The sequence below is a fragment of the Hyperoodon ampullatus genome, assembly GCF_949752795.1.
Source record: "Hyperoodon ampullatus genome assembly, chromosome: 5".
NCBI classification, from domain to species: domain Eukaryota; kingdom Metazoa; phylum Chordata; class Mammalia; order Artiodactyla; family Ziphiidae; genus Hyperoodon; species Hyperoodon ampullatus.
Genome location: NC_136918.1, coordinates 8976741 through 8999515, shown reverse-complemented (window position 1 = coordinate 8999515; position 22775 = coordinate 8976741). Strand labels below are relative to the sequence as shown.

Below are 22775 nucleotides of genomic sequence, written 5' to 3'. Positions count from 1 at the left end.
AAATTATTTAACATCTCTAAATCTCAATTTTTATCTGGAAAATGACAGAATGGTACATATCTCACAGTGTTGTTGTGAGGGTTAATTTAGAAAATTTAAAGAACAATGCATGCCTCATAGTAAATATGACATAAATGTTGCTTATTATTATTATTACATTATTATTCCCTTTTTTCCTTTTAACAGGATGTTCTTTTAAAGAATATTGAAGACGAAGTTTTTTGTTTTGTTTTTTTTTTGTTTGTTTTTTAATGGCTTTACAGAATTTTAAATTGAATACAATTTGACATGACGGCAAAAAATGTAAGTATTTGTAAATTTTTAAATGTACGTATTTAAAAAATGAGTTGTACTTTTTCGTATGCATATTTTCTTTGCCATTCTGATTAATGAAATTCAGTTTACCGGCATTAGTTTATCACTGTTTTTGTTCCTGCAAAGAATGAGATAGTAAACTTTAACACTGTTGAATATTGTGCTGTCATGACCATTGCAAATTGCTGCCAGGTTGCTCCATCTCAACAGCTGCAAAATTGCGATCTCCAGAAAGTTTCCCACTCCCCCACCCCTCCTGTTTTGTGTGCTGTGATAAATTTGTTTTGGTGCTTGCTGGAGACTTACTTGGCATTATTGAGAAAAATCACTGTTTTCTTTGGCTCACATTTTTTCTTTTGGATTTACTCTTGGAAATGTGTACAGTCAGATGTTGTTCAGAAGAAGCTTGCTGTCCTCCATGAGATGATTTCTGAGGGAACATGAGACTTAGTTTTTTTGGAGAAGTTATTTCTGTTTTTCTTTTGCTTAAGGCTCTCATTTCTGAATCTACTTCCTTTCAAGTTACATTCTTATTATCACCCTGTATCAATGGATTTATTTCCAGTCATGGTGAAGGATTATGCCAGAAAAGAAATACTACAACATATAGGGAAATAATTTATTATAATTACTGTTCCCAGATTATGTTGGAATATTTGATTACGGGTAACAGAAACCAGCTTGGACTACCTTAAACAAAAAGGGAATTTATTATAAAGATACCGGATGTCTCAGGGAATTCAAGAGGAGGAATTTAGTGGGTCCTCAGAAAGATCTGGGTCCAGAAACTTGAAATCTACCAGGAATCGAAGCAGTATTTGGTTTCCATTTGTCATCTCTATTTGTTTCTGTGCATTGGCTTCATTACTCTGTGTCTCTCTGCAAATCATCTTCCTCAGTTCTCAGTCAGCATCTTGATCTACTTGTTACAGTACCAGCCTATTCAGAGAGAGAGAGAGAGAGAGAGGGAGAGGGGTGAAGGAAATGGGGGCAGGCAGCCTGACAAATCCTGTCTGCCTGTGTCAGCTCTAATTTCAGACTCCCTGGGAAGGACCTCTGGCATTACTCCAGCCTGATATCTGCTAGTAGTTTGGATAATTGTGACCAGAGGCAAGTGTTACATTGTATAAAAAGATCTTGTGAGCCAGACAGTTCCAGATACTACCCATTATACATTTAAAGAAGAGCATCAAAAACAAACAAACAAACAAAAAACAGCCCCAAACCAAAAAAACACCCTGATTACTTATCTCTATTTTCCCACTATTGACCTTGCTTTTAACACACATGGGTAGCTATAAGCAGATATAGACTTTGGTTCATTATCATCTAATTAATTTTTTAGCATAACTTATCAGGAGTAGTGTGCTTTAAAAAATTTTTTTTCATTGGCGTACATTTGTTTTACAGTGTTGTGTTAGTTTCTGCTGTACAGTGAAGTGGTGTTGAGTTCCCTGTGCTATACAGCGGGTTCTCATTAGTTATCTGTTTTATACATATTAGTGTATATATGTCAATCCCAATCTTCCAGTTCCAGCTTTCCCCCCTTGGTGTCCATACGTTTGTTCTCTACATCTGTGTCTCTATTTCTGCCTTGCAAACTGGTCCATCTGTACCATTTTTCTAGATTCCACATATATGGGTTAATATATGATATTTGTTTTTCGCTTTCTGTCTTACTCTGTATGACAGTCTCTAGGTCCATCCACGTCTCTACAACTGACCCAATTTCATTTCGTTCGTGTGGTATATGTACCACATCTTCTTTATCCATTAAGAGTAGTCTGTTTTAACCTATGGCTCTTGTATATATTCGTTTAAGTGCTGTCTGGGGAAAAGAAGAAGCAAAGTTTTAGTCTGTGTATTGGGAATTTTCTTCCAGGATATTTCCTGGATTTTCTCTCCACTAGAAAAAAGAGAATGTAAAAGTTATCCTGAGCAACAAGATGGTTAATTAACATTCAACTAGCGAGTATATTTTGGCTTAAAAATGTACCTTAAATCTTCCTAGCCATATGTACAGTTTGCTATATTAAAAGTTGTTTCCCTAAAGTAACAAAGCATTTGAACCAGTGGTAACTATTCTCCCATTACTTCGTTTGTGTATTTGGAAGTAATCAAAGAGTATGCAAACAGTTTCTCTTTCTGCTACAGCAACGTAGGGGGAAAGGGCTATGTCATGAGCTGACCTTCTTCTGATTCCCTGGAGCTGGGGACATGGAGAGGTCAGGCCTCAGACTGGGCTGAAGCATGTGGGAAAGAATTGAAATAGGCTAAACATCTAATCAAGTTCACTAGCCATTCTGCAATAGATAAGAACATTTTTGTGACTTTTAATATATTTTGTCGAGGTACTTACTGGAAGGCTCATACCAGTTTACAATGCCATGAACAACTCATTCTCATCTCCCCCCTCCCCATCTCTCTCCAACAAATAGATGTGTCTGACGCTCTTCCGGGCTCCTACCTTCTTGGGGTTTATAGTGTAGTGAGAGAAGATGGTAAATATATAATGTCAGGTAACGATAACTGTTACGAAGAAAAATAAAACAGGGTAAGAGAAGAGAAAGTGACAGCGATGAGGGAGGTCTCTTTCAACGAGGTGTTCAGAAGAGTCCTCTTTAAGGAAATGATGTTTAGACAGAAGAATGCTCTTCAGTCTCAGTGCAAGAAGAAGGAGCCAGCCATGTGAATATCTGGGGAAAGAGCATTCCAGGTAGAGGCAGGAGAAAGTGAGGTTGTTCAAAGAGCAGCAAAGGACCAGTTGATAAGACAGAACAGAGTAATTAAGCCGGGGAGAGTGGGAGGATCCAGGTCATGGGGAGCCTCAAACACTGGGGTGAGCAGCGTGTGTTTTAAATGTCAGTGGGGAGCTGTTGGAGGTTTTGAGGATGGTTTCATGTCCTGACTTAGCATTTTCAAAAGCTTGTTCTGGCTGCTGAGTGAATAGACTGAAGAGGGGCATAGTAGAAGTGGGGGACTCATTTGGTACTTGTCCCAGTAGTTCAGACATCAGAGTATGGTGACTTGAGCTGGGGTAGTGATATTAGAGATGGGGAAAGTGGTTGAATCTAGGATGTATTTGAAGGGACAGCCACCAGGACTTATTGAGTAATTAGGATATGGGGACAGGGAAGAAGTTAAAGATTTCTCAGCATTCGGCTAGTGTAACTGGGTAAGTGCCTTTGCGGTTTAATGAGAAGAGGAACCCCTGGGCAAGTGCAGGATTTTGTGGCAAACTCAAAACTTGTTTTGAATATATTAAAGTCGAGGGACATGAAAACATCCAGGTGGAGATATTGACCAGGCAGTTAATATAATGATTAATAATGACTCTGGAGCTCAGGGGAAAGCTTGGGGCTTGGATATAAAAATTTTGGAGTCATTTCATATTAGATTGATTATTTTAAAGCAGTATGATTCCATGAGATTATATAGTTCATGCATGGCTAGAGAATACGTAAGGACCAAGGTCTGAACGCAGGGAATCTCCAACAGTTGGGGAGGAGGAGAGGCAGCAGAGGACACTGAAGGAATGGACAAGGAAGGAAAGAACGTTACCCTGATGATGTGGACGCCAAGTGAAGACAGTGTTTCAGGAAGGGCGGGGAGTGATAATTGTGTCACAGGCCGCTGAAAAGTGACTCTTACATATAGAAGAGATTTCCCAGGTTTTATGGAAGCCTTTTTTTTTTTTTTTTTGCGGTACGCAGGCCTCTCACTGTTGTGGCCTCTCCCGTTGCGGAGCACAGGCTCCGGACGCGCAGGCTCAGCAGCCATGGCTCACGGGCCCAGCCGCTCCGCGGCATGTGGGATCTTCCCGGACCGGGGCTCAAACCCGCGTCCCCTGCATCGGCAGGCGGGCTCTCCACCACTGCGCCACCAGGGAAGCCCTATGGAAGCATTATTAAACATATGTTCAAATAGTTGCATCTTCAGTTTCTGTTTCTCATTTTGCATTTCTCTTATGAGAACAGTTTTTTGTGAAACGTTAGTTTTGCCTCAGCCATGCCATCCTAGGTCTCTTATGGTTGCAGGTGTTAGAAACCCTATCCAGAATCACTTAAGGCAAAATGTGGAATGTGTTGATTGGCATAACTGAAAAGTCTGGAGTACTCTGGCTTCAAATACAACCGGGTTCAGGGAAATGATGGGCATCAGGGTTCTGCCTCCCTTTTTCCAACTCTTGGCTCTATATGGTGGCATAATAGCCTACATTGGCCTCATAATGCTTATCTCAGAAGAAGAGAGGGAACTTTTCTTTTTTAGCATTTATATTTCAAATTCCATGGAGGAGCTTTGGTTGACTCTGCTTGGCCCACACGCTTAGACAAGTAGAGAAGGAAGTAGGGTACCATAATGGGTTTGCTGCTTCACTGTGGGTCATGCATGGGTCCACTCCTATTGTCATAGCACATTTGAGGCTCTAAGATGAACAGCCCTACCAGAACTGCATGGAATGTGGGATGTTTCATTTTGCAAAAGGAAGTTCTGCAGAGCTGGCATATATTCATTGTATCTGGGATAAAATTGTTATCAGGTAGTATCTAGTATCCAGTGATACTCTTCTAGACCAAAAATGGAGATGTGTTCTCACTTAAGTTCACTTAGTATGCAATAAAGAATTTGAAAGATAATTTGAGGTGTAATTTTTTGCCTTGTCAAAGAATCTTTTAACAATATGTAAGCCATAATACTCATTACAGAAAAAATAGAAAGTACAGATAAAGAAAAGAAACTAGCCTAGAGATTATCAGCAAAATTCTGCCTAAGAACACATCTGGTATATACATATATACCAAAATCTATGTATATATTTTTTTAATAAAAATGAGGCCAGACTGTTTTGTAACCTACTATTTAGCTTAGTCTCTATGATGGAAACCTTTTCTTGTCTTGATAACTCTATAACGTTTTAAATGGCTCTTTTATGCTATCTATTCTATGGACATTACACTAGTTTCCTAATATTAGCTGTTATTTCCATTTTTTCTCTTTTTTTAACTTTTATTTTTGTTTACTCATTGGCTTATTTCCATGAAACAAAAGTCTTATGAAATTACTGGCCCAAAGAGTATGTACTTTTTGGACTCTTGATTCATATTGCTAAATTGCATTTCAGAAAGATTACACCAATTTACGTATTCACCAGTGGTGTATGAGAGTGCCATTTCCCTTTATTTTCTTTCTCATCTTGGTCAATCTAATCAGCAAAAAAATGGTATGTAATTTACTACATTTCTCTAATTGCTAGTTAGGTCAAATTGGTATTCTCTGTGTTTATCAGTCATTTGTGTCTCTCTTATGAATTGTCTAGGTCAGTGTTGAAGTAGTAAAGCCATTGCCCTTTGAATTAACGACCCAAACTTGAATATTGCTTTGCCATTAACAAACATGTTCACATAATTATTTAATTTGGTCTAAAGAGCTGAGTTTGTTGTACACATGTGTATGGTCATCCTCATTTTGCAGTGACTGTTCCAAGAACCCCTTGCTTGTGAATGAATGGTAGAGCTGAACTTTGATCACAGACCATCTCGCTTTGAATCTTTCAGTTATATCAATCTGAAATGTTAAAGATCGGTGAAATTATAATGCTGTTATTGGGGAATATCGTTTGACTTAACATTTGGGCTTTGGATATTTTTTATTCAGTAGACATTTAGTGACTGCTTACAGTATGCAACACGGTGTTTGAATATCCTGATAGAAAACTTTTCTCAGGATCTTATTAGATGAAAAATTTTACATAAAATTAGTTTACTTTTTTCTCTTGATCTGAGAAACATTATATAGAAAGATCCTTTTTAAATAGACAGAATAAAGAAAGAATAGCTAATATTTTTAAATGCCTTTCCTACCCAACTTTTTCTACTTGCAAATCTACTTTTTCTTTGAATCTTTAAACTATACAGTGTTTATGAAAGCAGATATTAATACATTTTAAAGTTTTAATTAGATAAATTTTAGTAGTATTTATTTAAGCTCTGAATACAAACACCTCCCCTCCATCCATGAGACCAAAATTACACACACTATTGATTTACAATTGACTTTTATCTTTTTGGGGTATATAACCTGTTGTTCACTAACGTGCAGGTGTACAGCTGCTTAAAACGTTTCCAAATTCGTTTGCTACTTCACTTACAAGTAGCAAAAGTTGAACAGTAACAGCAGGTGTTTAAATGTAACAGTAATCCAGTAACTGAACTCTCGACTGTGAGTATGTGGTTTTGGTTGAGGTTTTTGCCGTTATCTTTGTATAATAACAAAAAGGTATAAACTGATACTTTTGAAGTTATTGTAATACATGTATTAAATAATCACATTGTATTAAGCATGGAATATATTAAAGGCTGTCTTTGCCTTCTTTGCTTTCTGTTTACAGCAGGGCACCAACAGAAATTTCGCCTTTCCCTTTTTTTGTAGTAGAAGAGCTTAAAGAGGAGAGGCATGTTAGTGACGCCACAGTAAACTCTCGGCATTTACAAATTGAACGCTTAACGTTAGTATTTGCGAGCAACCCTGGAAATCCACGCGGTGGTATTTTTGTTGGAAATTGTGTTGCAAAAGGTTTACGTTACTTCTAATAGAATACTTACAAGAAGCTAGACAGGATTAAGGATCTGCACCATTATCTACATAGAATTAAGAGGCTATGTTTTAGATGCCTCTGTCTTCAGCCGCTTCCATAAAAATTTCACATTAGATGCCAGACATAGGTTTGCATCAGAATTACTTTTCTATGATGTGAGCGATATGTAGAAATATTTCTGGTAGCATCTCTTGAAAAAAAGAAATAGCTATTAGTAGAACGTCTGAATTCCCAAATAATGAAATAATTAGTTCTTATATTATGAAATTATAAAGTATCAAATAAGTGGTTTTGAAGAATATACAGTGTTAAAGCAGTGGATAGTTTAAAAACATAAAGCAAGTACACAGATATAAACTTACAGAGCTCTGTGTGCCTAAAAATCCTTTCAGTGTGTTAGTACTTTGAGAGGATGTTTGGGGTGCCAAATTAGCATGGATGTTTCAAGGTTACAAATCTACAAGGATTAAAACAATAATACAGTAGTAATAGTAGAACCATTTATTGAATACTTGCTTTGTGACAAGTTTTTAAAAATAGAGGGTTTTTTCCTGCTGGCTCTATCTATAATGAAATTTTAAAACTCCGCTTGATGATACTACCATATTCAGCTTATGATTCCAAGTAGTCCAGTAGACATCACATTAAAAGAAATATATTGTCTAAAGGAGAATTTATAAACACACTTGCTTTAGGTAGTCCCTCAAGTATCTTACAAACAGTAATGAACATTAAAATGGATTGAGCACTTTGTGCCAAGCCCTGTGCTTTACATGAATTCTTTTTCTTAATCTTTCTAACAACCTGAATTGGTAAGCACCTTCAGCGGCCTCTAATTTATGGGCGAGGAGACCGAGGTATAGAGAGCTTGTGTGACTTGACCACGGCCATACACATAGTGGGCTTGATGAACTGCAGGATGAACCCAAGGCCAGTGGACCTCATGTCTGCATTGTGGTATTAATGTTCTTTATTTGGTCCATTACATGTCATAATGTTTAAAAGCATTATATGCAGTGATTGTGAACAGTAAAAATTAAGGGCAGCAATGAGGGTGGAATTTTGGTATATCTTTTGGCAACTTCATGGTTGCCAGATTACTTGCTTTCAAAAAAACTGTCAGTAAAATCTATAGATCTCACATCTGCTCATAAGTAACATTATTTCATTAATTTTTATCTTGATCTGGACAGTGCATTATTTTTCCCATTTCAAGCAAAATGACAATGTTTTAATCCAGCTCCTATAGTTGATATCATTAACTCATCTTTATGTGACAATGTATAATATTTGATATGGACCTCTGGTGGAAGGTTATTAATAATAGCTTATTAAGTGATCACATATTATTTAAGATCCTATGTATAATTTTTTAAACTATTTTATTCAGGTTGGTTTGACTTCTACAAATGCAGAATTAAGAGGATTTATAGATCAGAATCTCAGTCCAACAAAAGGTAAGGACAGTTGAATAAAAATTTTTTGCATTGAGCTAGTTTTATTGCATTTGTTTTATAAAATAAGCAGTTAGATGAAGAATTACTTTATGTATAATAATTATATAATATTACTGTGTTATCATATTCCAAAGAACTTCTATCATATAAAAGTCAGTTACCTCTGAGAGGTGGAGGCGGGGCGGGGAGAGAGAGAGAGAGAGAGAGAAAGAGAGAGAGAGAGAGAGAATGAGTGTGTGTGTGTGTGTGTGTGTGTTTTGAGAGACCCTATTTGCTAGTGGTTTAACTTGTAAGGAATACAGTAGAATGAATGAATATATATGTAATTCCTTTGTGTAATAGATGGTTTACTGGGGGAATGCTTATATCAGAAATCTGATCCATCCATACAAGAATTTGTGCAGGACACTTGTCAGTATCTTTCACTATGTATCTTTCAACAGTATCTTTTAGTATGTAGAAATAACATCTGAAATCTTAATGGTTCAAATTATATGGTGTTTGGGATTGGCTTCAGAATAATCCAGTGAGGGAAGAAGAGTAAAGTGAGTGGAATTATAGATAAAACAGAATTCTCTGTGCGTTGGTTAATGGTTTAAGCTGGGTGATAGTTATACGGGGTTTCATTATTCTTTTCTCTCTTCCTTTGTATATGTTTAAATTTTTCCATTATACATATACAAAGGTAAAAACAAAACTGTCTACTATTACAATACAGATAGCTATGAGAGAAACATCAGCTTCCTCAAAGGCTTTATGTCTGAGTTGGGCTATGTATGTCTAAGGTGGAGAGAAGGCTAGAGAAATCTGTATTTCAGTATAAAAATTGCTAGCTTAAGAGTAGAAATGGTCTGTAGAAGTATTCTAAGAATTTAAATGTATTATGAAGCAATGAAAGAGATACTTGAAGCCTTGATGCTTGTCATTTTTTCCCCAATTTTTTTTATTGTGGTAAAACACACATAACATAAAGTTTACCACTTTAACCATTTTTAAGTGTACAGTTTGGTGGCATTTAATAAGTACATTCATATTGTGCAACCATCACCACCATTCATATCCGTAACTCTTCATCTTGCAAAACTAAAATTCTACACCCATTAAACAACAATTCCCTGTTTTCTCCTCCTCCTTTAAACCTCTGGCAAGAACCATTCTACTTTCTGTATCTATGATTTTCACTACTCTACGTACCTCATATAAGTAGAATTATACAGTATTTGTCTTTTTGTGACTGGCTTATTTTGCTTAGTGTCCTCAAGTTTCACCCATGTGGTAGCATATGGCCGAATTCCCTTCTTTTTTAAGGCCAAATACCATTCCATTTTAAGTATGTACCACATTTTGCTTATCCATTCATCCATCAGTGGACACATGGGTTGCTTCCATATTTTAGCTATTGTGAGTGATGCTGCTGTGAACTGGGAGTACAAATATCTTTTTGAGACCCTGCTTTTAGTTCTTTCGGATATATTCCTAGAAGCGGAATTGCTGGGTCATATGTTATATGGGTCAAATAACAGAATTATTTTTAATTTTTTGAGAAATTGCCATTTCGATTTTTATAGCAGCTGTACCATTTTACATTCCCATCAACAGTGCACAAGGGTTCCAGTTTCTTCACATTCTTGCCAATACTTAACTTATTGTAGCCATCGTTATCGGTGTGAAGTGATATCTTATTGTGGTTTTGATTTGCATTTCCCTAATGACTAGTAATATTGAGCGTATTTTCATGTGCTTATTTGCTATTCATATATCTTCTTTGAAGAAATGTCTACTCAAGTCGTTTACCCATTTTTGAATTGGATTATTTGTTTTTTGTTGTTGAGTTCTAGAAGTTTTTATATGTTCTGGATATTAATTCCTTATGAGAGAAATGGTTTGCAAAAATTTTCTCCCATTCATCAGGTTGTCTTTTTGCTTTCTTGATAGTATCCTTTGATGTGCAAAACTTCTTTGTTTTGATGAAGTCCAATTAATCTATTTTTTCTACTATTGCCTGTGCTTTTGGTGTCATTTCCATTTAATGGTTGCCAAATCCAGTGTAATGAAAATTTTCCCCAATGTTTTCTTCTGACAGTTTTAAAGTTTTAGCTCTTAGGTTTAGGTCTTTGATCCATTTTGAGTTAATTTTTGTATATGATACAAAGTCAGGGTCAAACTGACATAAGGATATCCAGTTTTCCCAGTACCATTTGTCGAAAAGACTGTCCTTTGACCATTGAATGGTCTTAGTACCCCTGTCAAAAATCAGCTGGCCATATATGTGAGGATTTATTTCTGGACTTTTTATTCTATTCCATTGGTCTATATGTCTGTCCATATGTCAATACCATAATGTTTTAATTACTGTAGTTTTGTAGTATGTTTCAAAGTCAAAAAGTGTGAATCCTCCTACTTTATTCTTCTTCGAGATTGTTTTGGCTATTTAGGATCTCTTGCAATTCTGCATGAATTTGAAGATTACATTTTCCATTTCTGTGGAAAAGGCTGTTAGATTTTATTTTTATTTATTTATTTACTTATTTATTGTGGTATGCAGGCCTCTCACTGTTGTGGCCTCTCCTGTTGAGGAGCATAGGCTCTGGACATGCAGGCTCCGGACGTGCAGGCTCAGCGGCCATGGCTCACGGGCCCAGCCACTCTGCGGCACGTGGGATCTTCCAGGACCGGGGCACGAGCCCGTGTCCCCTGCATCAGCAGACGGACTCTCAACCACTGTGCCACCAGGGAAGCCCAGATTTATTTATTTATTTATTCATTAATTTTTGGCTGCATTGGGTCTTCGCTGCACCACGCGGGCTTTCTCTAGTTGCAGTGAGCGGGGGCTACTCTTTGTTGCGGGGCGCAGGCTTCTCATTGTGGTGGCTTCTCTTGTTGCAGAGCACAGGCTCTAGGTGCGCGGGCTTCAGTAGTTGTGGCACACAGGCTTCAGTAGTTGTGGCTCACGGGCTCTAGAGCACAGGCTCAGTAGTTGTGGAGCATGGGCTTAGTTGCTCCGCGGCATGTGGGATCTTCCTGGACCAGGGCTCAAACCCATGTCCCCTGCATTGGCAGGCGGATTCTTAACCACTGCGCCACCAGGGAAGCCCAGGCTGTTAGATTTTTGATAGAGATTGCATTGGATCTCTAAATCACTTTGGTTTTATTGACATCTTAACAATGCTATGTCTTCTTATTTATGAACATATTCAACTTGTCTAAGCCTTCTTTAATTTTACCATTTCTTTTTGAAGTCATAAAAATGTTCTGGAAATAGTGGTTGTAGCTGTACAACCTTGTGTATATACTGGAAATCAGTGAATTTTTGGGTATGTGAATTATACCTTGATTTAAACAAAAAACATTTTCTTCAACTTAATCTCTGCTTCCAGCCCTCATTTGTTCTCCCCATCATTATCAGACTTCTTGGAAGAAGCTATACACTTACAGTCCCATTCTCAGCTTTCATTCACTTCTCTGCCCAATGTAATCTGGCTTTTGACTCCATTAATCCATTGAAACTGCCCTTGATTTTGTCTTTTTTTGTTTTCGGTTTGTCAGCTTTTGGCACAGTTAATGTGCCCCCCACCCTTTAAAAATAACCTTTTAATTTTAGAACAGTTTTAGGTTTATAGAGAAATCACAGAAATAGTACAGAGAGATCTCATAATCCCCTCACTGGGTTTCCCTACTGTTAACATCCTACATTATTCTAGTACAGATTTTATAATTAATGAGCCAGTATTGATACATTATAATGAATAGAAGTTCATACTTTATTCAGACTTCCTTAGTTTGTAGCTAATGTCCTTTTTCTGTTCCAGGAGAGCATTCAGGATACCACATTACACTTCATGATGATGCATCCTTCGCTTCTTTTGGCTGTGACAGTATCTCAGACTTTCCATGTTTTTAATAACTTGACAGTTTTGAGGTGTACTGGTTAGGTATTTTGTAGAATGTCCCTGAAGTGGGATTTTTCTTATTGTTTTTCTCATACTTACATTGGGGTTATAGGTTTTTGAGAGAAAGACCACAGAGATAAAGGGCCATTTTCATCACAACATATTAAGGGTATCAACATGACTTATCATTATTGGTGTGAAACTTGGTCACTTGGCTGATGTAGTGTTTGTCATGTTTCTCTACTGTAAAGGCACTCTCCACCCCTTCCCCCTTTCCATACCATAGTCTTTGGAAGGAAGTCATTATGTGGAGCCCACACTTGAGGAGTGGAGAGTTTGCTCCACTTCTTTGAGTATCTACATGATTTGTTTGGAATTTTCCACCCTAGATTTGTCTCTTCTCCTCCATTTATTTATTTAGTTAGTTAGTTAATTCTTTTTTTTTCTTTTTTTTTTACATCTTTATTGGAGTATAATTGCTTTACAATGGTGTGTTAGTTTCTGCTTTATAACACAGTGAATCAGTTATACGTACACATATGTTCCCATATCTCTTCCCTCTAATTCTTTCTTTATACCAGTATGGACTCATGGATATTCAGTGTATAGTCTGGGTCATAGTCCAATACTACTTCAGCTTTTTTGCTCAAATTGTTAGGACTATGGCCATTGGGAGCATTCAGTTGCTTTTCTGTGTCCCTTTGACATATTTCCTGCCCATTCCTCAGATCAGCCATTTTCCGAAAGAGTCCTGGTTCCTTTTTATAGAGAATGTTTGTTAGAAATCAAGGTCTTGGTGCTAAGCGAGCTCATCGTTACTGGGGTGGTGTCTTTCTTTTTGAATCACTGTTTTTCTTTGTGTCTGTGATACCACACTTTTTAAGTCTTAGAGGAAGCAGTACAGTGTAGCGGTTAAGAACAAGGGCTCTGGAGGATGAGGGTGTAATCTTGGTTGCACTCCTTATACTCCACCAAATGTGTAAATCTGAGCAAGGTGATCTCTCTAAGCCAAAATGTCCAGATTCGTAACGATGCAGATAATAATGGTAAATTGCTCATAGGGTATGTAATTATTAAATGAGGTAGTGCGTGTAAATCACTTAGTACAACACCTAGCACATAGTAAGCATTCATTAAGTGCTTACTCCTTTTCCTCTTGTTGATATTTTCATCTTCCTTTTTGGCCATTCCCTTCAGTCTACTCTCCTAGCTCTTCCTTTGTTTGTCTTCTAAATGTTAGTGTTCCATGGGGTTTTTGTCTTAGTTTTTTTTCCTCACCTTGTACATTTTCCCTAGGCAATTTCATCTATTCTCACTGCTTTTACTTTGTATATGGTTGATTCTCAAATCTGTACCTCCTGTCCAAACCTTTGTCTTGAGTTTTTGTGTGTATATATATATATATATATATATATATATATATATATATATATATTTTAAAGAAGATGTTGGGGGTAGGAGTTTTTATTAATTTATTTATTTTTGCTGTGTTGCGTCTTCGTTTCTGTGCGAGGGCTTTCTCTAGTTGTGGCAAGTGGGGGCCACTCTTCATCGTGGTGCGCGGGCCTCTCACTATCGTGGCCTCTCTTGTTGCGGAGCACAGGCTCCAGACGCGCAGGCTCAGTACTTGTGGCTCACGGGCCTAGTTGCTTCGTGGCACGTGGGATCCTCCCAGACCAGGGCTCGAACCCGTGTTCCCTGCATTAGCAGGCAGATTCTCAACCACTGCGCCACCAGGGAAGCCCCTTGAGTTTTTGTACATTTAACTGCTTATGGGACGCCCTCATTTGAATAACTTACATGCATCTCAGACTCAATCTGTCCATAATTAAAGTGATTATTTCACCCTCTCAAAACCTACTTTTCCCTTTTCTTTATCTCACTGGATAGTACAGTAGTACCTTTCACCCTCTGCCCAAACCAGAAACTGAAGCATCATCTTTGACTCCTTTTTTGACCTCTCTACTCCCAGTCAAATCACTTACAAGACTTGTTGATTCCAGCTAAATATCTCAGTTCTCCCCACCCACTTTCTCTATTCCATTGCTATTATCTTAGTTCAGAGTACTATAAACTATTTCCTGGATTACTGTAGCTATTTTACTTGCTTTGAGATTTTATTTCTTTCTGTTTCATTCACTGTACTATAGCTACATACTTTTTCTCAAACACAAATCTGAACCAGTCTTCCCAAGTTAAAAAAACATTTTTTGTTCCTTATTGCCCTCAAGATAAAGTCCAAACTCCAGTTTAAAAGATCCTTCATGATATGGTTCTTGCTTTCATCTTTAGCCTTATCTCAGACATTTATGCTTATGCCACGCTGAACTACATTCTCTCTCTGTCTGTCCCTCTTCTCCCTGCCCTCCTCTCCCTCCCTCCCTCCCTCCCTCCCTCTCTCTCTCTCTCTCTCTCTCTCTCTCTCTCTCTCTCTCTCTCTCTCTCTCTCTTCTCTGTACCTATAATGCCCTACCTCTCTGACAGCATCCTCACTTTACTCCTGATAGATATACATTTCACCTGGCTAATTTCTGTTCATTCCTAGCATCTAAGTTTAGGTCTTATACCCACTTGGCCCATAAGCCTCTAATACTCTCTGCTTATCCCAATTGCAGTATTTATCACACTGGACTTTAATTTTACTGATTTACTTATTGGTCCCCACCTGACTCCATGAAGTCAGAGAATTTTTTATCTTATTCATCACTGTTTCTGTAGAATAGATATTTCAAAGTAACTATTCCATAGTAGCTGTCCCAAACTGGAACTTTGTTGAAAGACTGTGTGTCTTTCCTTCTACCTATAATTCCCTTGGCCACTGGGCAAATTCCTATTTATGCTTTAAAATCTAGCTGAGCATGAATTCCTCTGTACCTCCTTGTTACTGAGCCTCCTTTGTGTTAACCTTTGGACCCTGTACATACTTTGTGATTGTCCTTATCACATTATATTGTGTTTCTTTATAAGATTGTCCTTTCTTTTTTTACTAGACTCTGAGCTCTTTAAGGGCAGGGTCTTTTTTTATATATATATAAATTTATTTATGTTTTATTTATTTTATTTTTGGCTGCATTGGGTATCCGTTGCTTTGTGCGGGCTTTCTCTAGTTTTGGCGAGCGGGGGCTTCTCTTCGTTGTGGTGAGCACGGACTCTTGTTGCTGAGCACGGGCTCTAGGCGCGCATGCTTCAGTAGTTGCAGCATGTGGGCTCAGCAGTTGTGGCTCGTGGGCTTAGTTGCTCCGCGGCATGTGGTATCTTCTTGGACCAGGGCTCGAACTTGTGTCCCCTGCACTGGCAGACGGATTCTTAACGATTGCACCACCGGTGAAGCCCAGGGTCTTTTTTCATATTTTTGTCTTTAGAGTCTAGCTTGGCATCTCGTGCAGTTATATATATTCAGTAAATTTTTTAAAGTTTATTTTTATTGAAATATAGTTAATTTACAACATTGTGTTAGTTTCTGGTGTACATCAAAGTGATTCAGTTATACATATAAATATATTCTTTTTCATATTATTTTCCATTATAGGTTATTACAAGATATTGAATATAGTTCCCTGTGCTATACAGTAGGACCTTGTTGTTTATCTATTTTATATATAGTAGTGTGTATCTGCTAATCCCAAACTCCTAATTTATCCCTCCCCTCCCTTCCCTTTTGCATACTAACTAAATACTGAACTGCAAGAGCTTGATTTGCCATAGCATTTCCAGACTTTTAATGCAAATATTTATTTATCTAACCTTTGAGAAATGTATAAAGAAGGAACTTGCCTTGAATGCTTTTTCAAACAAAGTGTTATGGTATTCAGTGAGGAAGGTTTCTGAGCCTTTTGTCTTAGGGCATCTATCTAAGAGTTGGAGGTCTAAAAGTTACATAATTAATTAAAATAAGAACAAGCCTGAAGATGATTTTATTCCGCCATAACCAGATGAGTAGCAGGGGATTCGGAAGCAGTTGAGTATTCGTATATCCTTGTCATAAATAATGTAATTGTGTATTTTTTTAATTTTACTTTATTATAAATTTATTTATTTATTTATTTTTGGCTGTGTTGGGTCTTCGTTGCTGCGCTTGGGCTTTCTCTAGTTGCGGCGAGCGGGGGCTACTCTTCGTGGCGGTGTGTGGGCTTCTCATTGTGGTGGCTTCTCTTATTGTGGAGCATGGGCTCTAGATGTGTGGGCTTCAGTAGTTGTGGCTCTTGGGTTCAGTAGTTGTGGCTCTCGTGTTCAGTAGTTGTGGCTCGTGGGCTCAGTAGTTGTGGCTCATGGGCTCCAGAGCGCAGGCTCAGTAGTTGTGGCACATGGGCTTAGTTGCTCCGCAGCATGTGGGATCTTCCTGGACCAGTGATCGAACCCATGCCCCCTGCATTGACAAACAGATTCTTAACCATTGCACCACCAGGGAAGCCCTGTATTATTGTTTTAAATGAAAGAAAAAGATACTGTAACTCAGGGCTTCATTATCTCTAGTGTTGAAATCCCAGCAGAACCTTTGTTGAAGATCAGGGATTCCTTCATTATCTGAGAGGTACATGCTATTTCTTGGGCTATATCTTTGGGTGGTTCTGGCATGTGAAAGAGACCATGTTTGCCTGTAAGCTGTATGCGTTTCTCGGGCAGCTGCTGTGGGCTGAATTCCTTGTGTCCCTGCAGGTAGATGAGCCCTGCCGTGTATCCTCCTCTTGCTCCTTTATGTCCTCAGCAGAGCTAGCAGTGTCACCTTGCCAGCTCCTTCACTGCTTGCACATCAGATTGAAAATATGTGTATCTTTTACTCACTGCCAGTTCCGCACTGTCCAAGAGATTGCAGTAGCCTACAGCTATGGAAATGACAACCTACTAAAAGGAATGCAGCAACTCAAAAGAGGGAATGTCCCTGGATAATCAGATTCCTCCTATGGAGGCAGAACTAATGGAAAGGTAAGAGAGAGCATGACGGGAAGAAAGAAGAATGGAACTCTCAAGAGGATACAGTTGGAACACCGAGAAAGTTGTTTTGGAACGAAAAATATATTCACAAGTCTTGAATCTAAGGAAGATTAAAAACAAAAAAATGGCCAAAGATGTACCATGAGCAAAACAATATTGATACTAAATAAATATACTAACAGCCTCAAGCTATTAAAGGGACAAAGAGAAATACTGTATTGTGATGAAAGGAACAATCTACCCAACAATCCAGTTTTTAGGAAATGGGCAAAACTTATGAATAAACAGTTCACAGAAAAATATTAATGGTTCTTAACACAGATAAAAAGGCACTCTACCTCATTCACAAACCATACGTAATTTAAAATTACACTTGAGTACCATTTTTCACTCTATAAGGCTGGCGAGTATTAAGTTTGATAAAACACTGTTGTCAGGGGTGTTGGATAACGTGCTCTCTTATACTGCTGGTGGGAGCATAACCTTTATGGGAAGCAATTTCACAGCATTTATTAATTTAACATTCACATTTCCTTTGACCAAGCGGTCCCAATTAATAGCAAAATATTGGCAACAGTGTAAATCCATCAGTAAGATCTGGCTAAATAAATTATGTTCAATACATATAATGGAGTACTATGCAGATGTACAGTTGGGAGTGAGAAAGCTATGTACAAGTATGGAATGATGTACAAAGACACATTATTAAGTTAACAAAAGAAAAGTGCAGAACAATGTGCCGAATAACCATGTGTTTAAAAAGAAGAGACATAAACACAGGGGGCTTCCCTGGTGGCGCAGTGGTTGGGAGTCCACCTGCCGATGCAGGGGACACGGGTTCGTGCCCCGGTCCGGGAGGATCCCACATGCTGCGGAGCGGCTGGGCCCGTGAGCCATGGCCGCTCAGCCTGCGCGTTCGGAGCCTGTGCTCCGCAACGGGAGAGGCCACGGCAGTGAGAGGCCCGCGTACCACAAAACAAACAAACAAACAAACACAGGTATCATGTTTCTTGTAAGGATACACAAAGACTTGACATTCTTATCTGGTAGTTAGAGAAACAGTATCTTTCACAGAGAAGTTTTAATCTTAATGAAGTCCAACATTAAAGCCTCATTTTTTTTTTCATGGATCACACTTTTTGGGTTGTATCTATAAAGTCATTACCACACTGAAGGTCAGTTAGATTTTTCTCTTATTTTTCTTCTAGGAGTTTTACAGTTCACATTTAGGTCTGTGCTCCATTTTGAGTTAATTTTGTGACAGGTGTAAAGTGTGTGTCTAATGCTTTTTTTTTTTTTTTTCTGCATGTGGATGTCTGGTTGTTCCATCCTCATTTGTTGAAAATACTGTCCTTTCTCCATTGAATTGCCTTTGCTCCTTTGTCAAAGTCTAGTTGAAAGTATTTGTGTAGGTCTTTTTCTGGGCTCTCTATTCTATTCCACTGATCTATTTTCTTGTTTTTTTTGCTGATACCACACTGCCTTGATGACTGTGAGTCTTGAGGTTGGGTGGTATCAGTCCTCCAACTTTTCTTCTTCAATATTGCGTTGGCTATTCTGGGTCTTTTGCCTCTCCATGTAAACTTTAGAGTCAGTTTGTTGATATCTACAAAATAACTTGCTGGGATTTTGATTGAGATTGCATTGACTCTGTACATCAGTGGGAATAACTGACATCTTAACAATATTAATTCTTCTGTGCATAAATGTGAACTTCTCTCTCCATTAATTAGATCTCTGATTTCTTTCATCACAATTTGGTCGTTTTCCACATATAGATCTTATACATATTTATTGGATATATCCTTAAGTATTTCATTTTTTGGTGCTAATGTAGATGGCCTTGTGTTCTTAGTTTCAAACTCCAATTATTTATTGTTGGTATATAAGAAAGCAGTTGACTTTTATTTATTAACCTCGTATCCTGCAACCTTGCTATAATCATGTATTAGTTCAGGATTTTTTTTTTTTGTAAATGATATTTTTGTTATTGGTGGTGTCTTTTTTTCTTCTTTTTTCTTTTTTTGGCCATGCTGCATGGCATGTGGGATGTGGGGTCTTAGTTCCCTAACCAGGGAGCAAACCTGTGCCCCCTGCAGTGGAAGTATGGAGTCTTAACCACTGGACTGCCAGGGAAGTCCCTGTAAATGGTATTTTTAATTTCAATATCCAGTTGTTCTTTGTGAGTATGTAGACACACAGTTGCTTTTTGTATTTTTTGTAGCCTGCTCCCTTGTGAAACTTATTTCTAGTAATTCTTCTGTAGATTTTTTAGGATTTTCCTTATATACTCTCACGTCATCTGTAAATAAAAAGTTTAACTTTTCCTTTCCAATTTGTATTTCTTTTTCTTTCCTAATGTCACTGATTAGGACTTCCAGTTCAAGGTTGAGTAGAAATGGAGAGAACAGAAATCCTTGCCTTGTTCCTGATCTTAGGAGGAAAGTATTAAGTCTTTTATTATTAGGTATGATGTTAGCTGGTAGAGTTTTCATAGCCACCCTGCATCTGGTTGAGTAAGTTTCCCTTCTAAGTTTTCTGAGTGTTTTGATAATGAATGGTGGATTTTGGTAAATGTTTTTTTCCTGCACCTGTCGCAGTGATTATATATGGTGGGAGTAATTTTAGCCCATGAATGTGGTGAGCTACATTGATTGATTTTTACATGTCACAAAAACTTTGGATTCCTTGCATAAACAGCACTTAATTTTTTAAAAAATTAATTAATTAATTATTTTTTTGGGCTGCGTTGGGTCTTCGTTGCTGTGCGTGGGCTTTATCTAGTTGCGGCAAGTGGGGACTACTATTTGTTGCGGTGCGTGGGCTTCTTATTGTGGTGGCTTCTCTTGTTGCAGAGCACGGGCTCTAGTCGCGCAAGCTTCAGTAGTTGTGGCATGTGAGCTCAGTAGTTGTGGCGCACAGGCTCAGTAGTTGTGGCACATGGGCTTAGTTGCTCTGTGGCATGTGGGATCTTCCCGGACCAGGGCTTGAACCTGTGTCCCCTGCATTGGCAGGCGGATTCTTAACCACTGCGCCACCAGGGAAGCCTAACACCACTTAATTTTGAGAGGAACTTATGAGTTCTCCATTTGGAGAGTATTGTTGATTAGAGCCTGTTTTGTACTATTTTTAATCCCTTATAATCTAGAGATGATTCTGGAATCCCTGTGTAACAGCAGGGAACCAGTTGAGGTTAGACAGAGTACATATGTTTATAGTGGAACCAATTGTTCAGGTTTTGTAATGTTTTTTAAAAAGATCTTCACAGCCTGGAAACAGAAATAGAAGAAAGCATTTTGTGGGTAAGGCAGTAGGAAGAGAAGGAATTCAGAGTTTTCCCAAAAGCGTTGCTGGAATGGCTCCTTATAGGGGCCATATGAATGCATGTCTGCTAAGAAGGGAATGTGAGAACTTACCTTTCTTGATGAGAAAAAGTTTAAAAGGAGCTGGAAAGGTGAAAGGGTAAAGAACTGGTGTTAGAGATTATTTCAGTCCTCAAAATCTTAAAAAGAGTAGCTTGTATATTTTGGAGTTATATGTTTCATTAAAAAGGCTGCTAACGTTTGCCCCATTTTTTAAAAAATATCACTTAACAAATTTAAGTCCTCAAATATCTAGTAAGCTTTGTTTTATTTTATATTTCTTTGAACAGTAGTTATAAGCGACATTTGGTTGCTATTTCTATGAAAATTCTTTGGCAGGCTTCTAAATCTGAGGTCATGTTAGGGTAAGTTTGGCCTCTCTTGCTGTGTGAGGCTTACTGAGAGATTGTATTTTAATAACCACAGTGAATGGTTCTGGCTTTGCCTTTTGAATCTGAATTTGTTTTCAGGATATTTAAAAATATCTTAATGATCTGATAATAGACTAACCCATTCCACAAGTAGTTTTATCGACCTGTTCAATCCAGTAGCTTGCTTTTCCTGTAGGACCCGTGCCATCTGATCTTTTTCTCTTTTGTATTTTTCTGATCTTTTTTTCTTTTGTGTTTATCTACAAGATAAGTTTTATTTAAATAATCATGTTTAGTTTACCATACTACATAATTAAATACTAAAATTAAATAAGAATTACCTTTTAGAAATAAAAGTTAAGTTCCTGATTTAAAACAAAAAATAAAGGAAAAATTAAAATGTTTTTAAATAGACTGTGCTTACTCATCTTTTATCTTCCTGTTAACTGCTTTTGCAATGTATATTGTGGTTAGGTAGAATTACATAACTTTGTTCTGTGTTTTGATTGCATGTTGTAGATTTATAAATAATTTTGATAACACAGTATGTTGTACCTGAGACCAAATAAAATGAGTTTTTTCCCCCCCTTTTTTTTTTTTTTTTTTGCGGTATGCGGGCCTCTCACTGTTGTGGCCTCCCCCGTCGCGGAGCACAGGCTCCGGACGCGCAGGCTCAACAGCCATGGCTCACGGGCCCAGCCACTCTGCAGCATGTGGGATCCTCCCGGACCCGGGCACGAACCCGTGTCCCCTGCATCGGCAGGCGGACTCCCAACCACTGCGCCACCAGGGAAGCCCTCCCCATTTTTTAATATACATTTTTATTCTCTATTCTGATAATTAATATAAATTGCTTTATTATAGAGTGTGACATGATGATACCTATTTTTAATATCTTGAAATAACTAGTCACTATTTCTTATGAAAGGATGATAAATGGATATTATTCTTTTTGGAGGAAAGGATATCTGCAGTCTTGTTTCTGTAGTATTTCAAAGTTCATTTTCAGTGAATCAGCTTGTAACTTAGTTGGCAAAGTAGAATACTGTTGATGTTAAAAGGTCCTTCTTTATGTGATTTCTTATTTGCTAGGTAGTTGGAAAATGGAGTTGATCTAATTGCCTGTTTTTATTTCCTATTCCTATATGGCTCACTGTCTTCTAGAAGAAAACTTTTCCACACCTTTAACTTAGCTAGCCATCTTGCTTACTATTGTTAACAACTATTGGTACTGGTTAATTTCAAACCCACAGCACCAAGGGAAGACGATAATTGTGATTGTCAATTGGAATTTAGTTCTAAAATCAACTTCTTAAATGTTTTCTTTTTTTGAATTTCCTCATTTAAATTTATCTTGTTTATGACCAACATAAAATTTGCATGAGTTGCCAAATCTAAAAGCAAAATATCAAAAATCATGCCTTAAAGTTGTTTAACAGCTTTGTTGCCAACACAGTGTTTTGGCAATTTAAATTGCAAATGTTATTTAGGAAAGATTAAATTGCCTCTTCTGAATTTAAGCTGGTTTCTCCTCTTCTTTATAAATTACATAGTAAATAAAAATGGTAGCTGTGTCTTTAAAAAATACTAAATAGGAAAACTATGAAAAGTTGCTAAAATTTTACTAACTATATTTCTTTAGGAGTTTTTTATTCATTCTAATGAAAACACATTGTATTTTGCTTCATGTTGTTCAGTAAGTTTGATATATTTGAAAAGGCTCAGGTTTTGGAATCATTGAAGCAGAGCTTCAGATTTCAACTTTGCTATTTATTAGATCTACAATTGATAACATCGAAAATATACTAAATCTCTCTGTCTGATTTTCACATATGTGCTTTGGTGATTGTAAT

The 22775-nt window shown here is 37.6% G+C and overlaps 1 protein-coding gene across 2 annotated transcripts in view; it reads left to right on the top strand.

The window, feature by feature from the left end:
* Positions 1-231: 231 nt before the first annotated feature.
* Positions 232-22775, top strand: part of TFDP2 (transcription factor Dp-2) — a 132509-nt gene continuing 109965 nt past the window's right edge. For both annotated transcript variants that reach the window (XM_079704664.1, XM_079704663.1), the window contains exons 1-2: positions 232-303; positions 8301-8367. In XM_079704664.1, coding sequence (XP_079560790.1) covers positions 289-303; positions 8301-8367 — 82 coding nt within the window. In that variant the 5' untranslated portion in view covers positions 232-288. The remainder of the gene's footprint in view (positions 304-8300; positions 8368-22775) is intronic.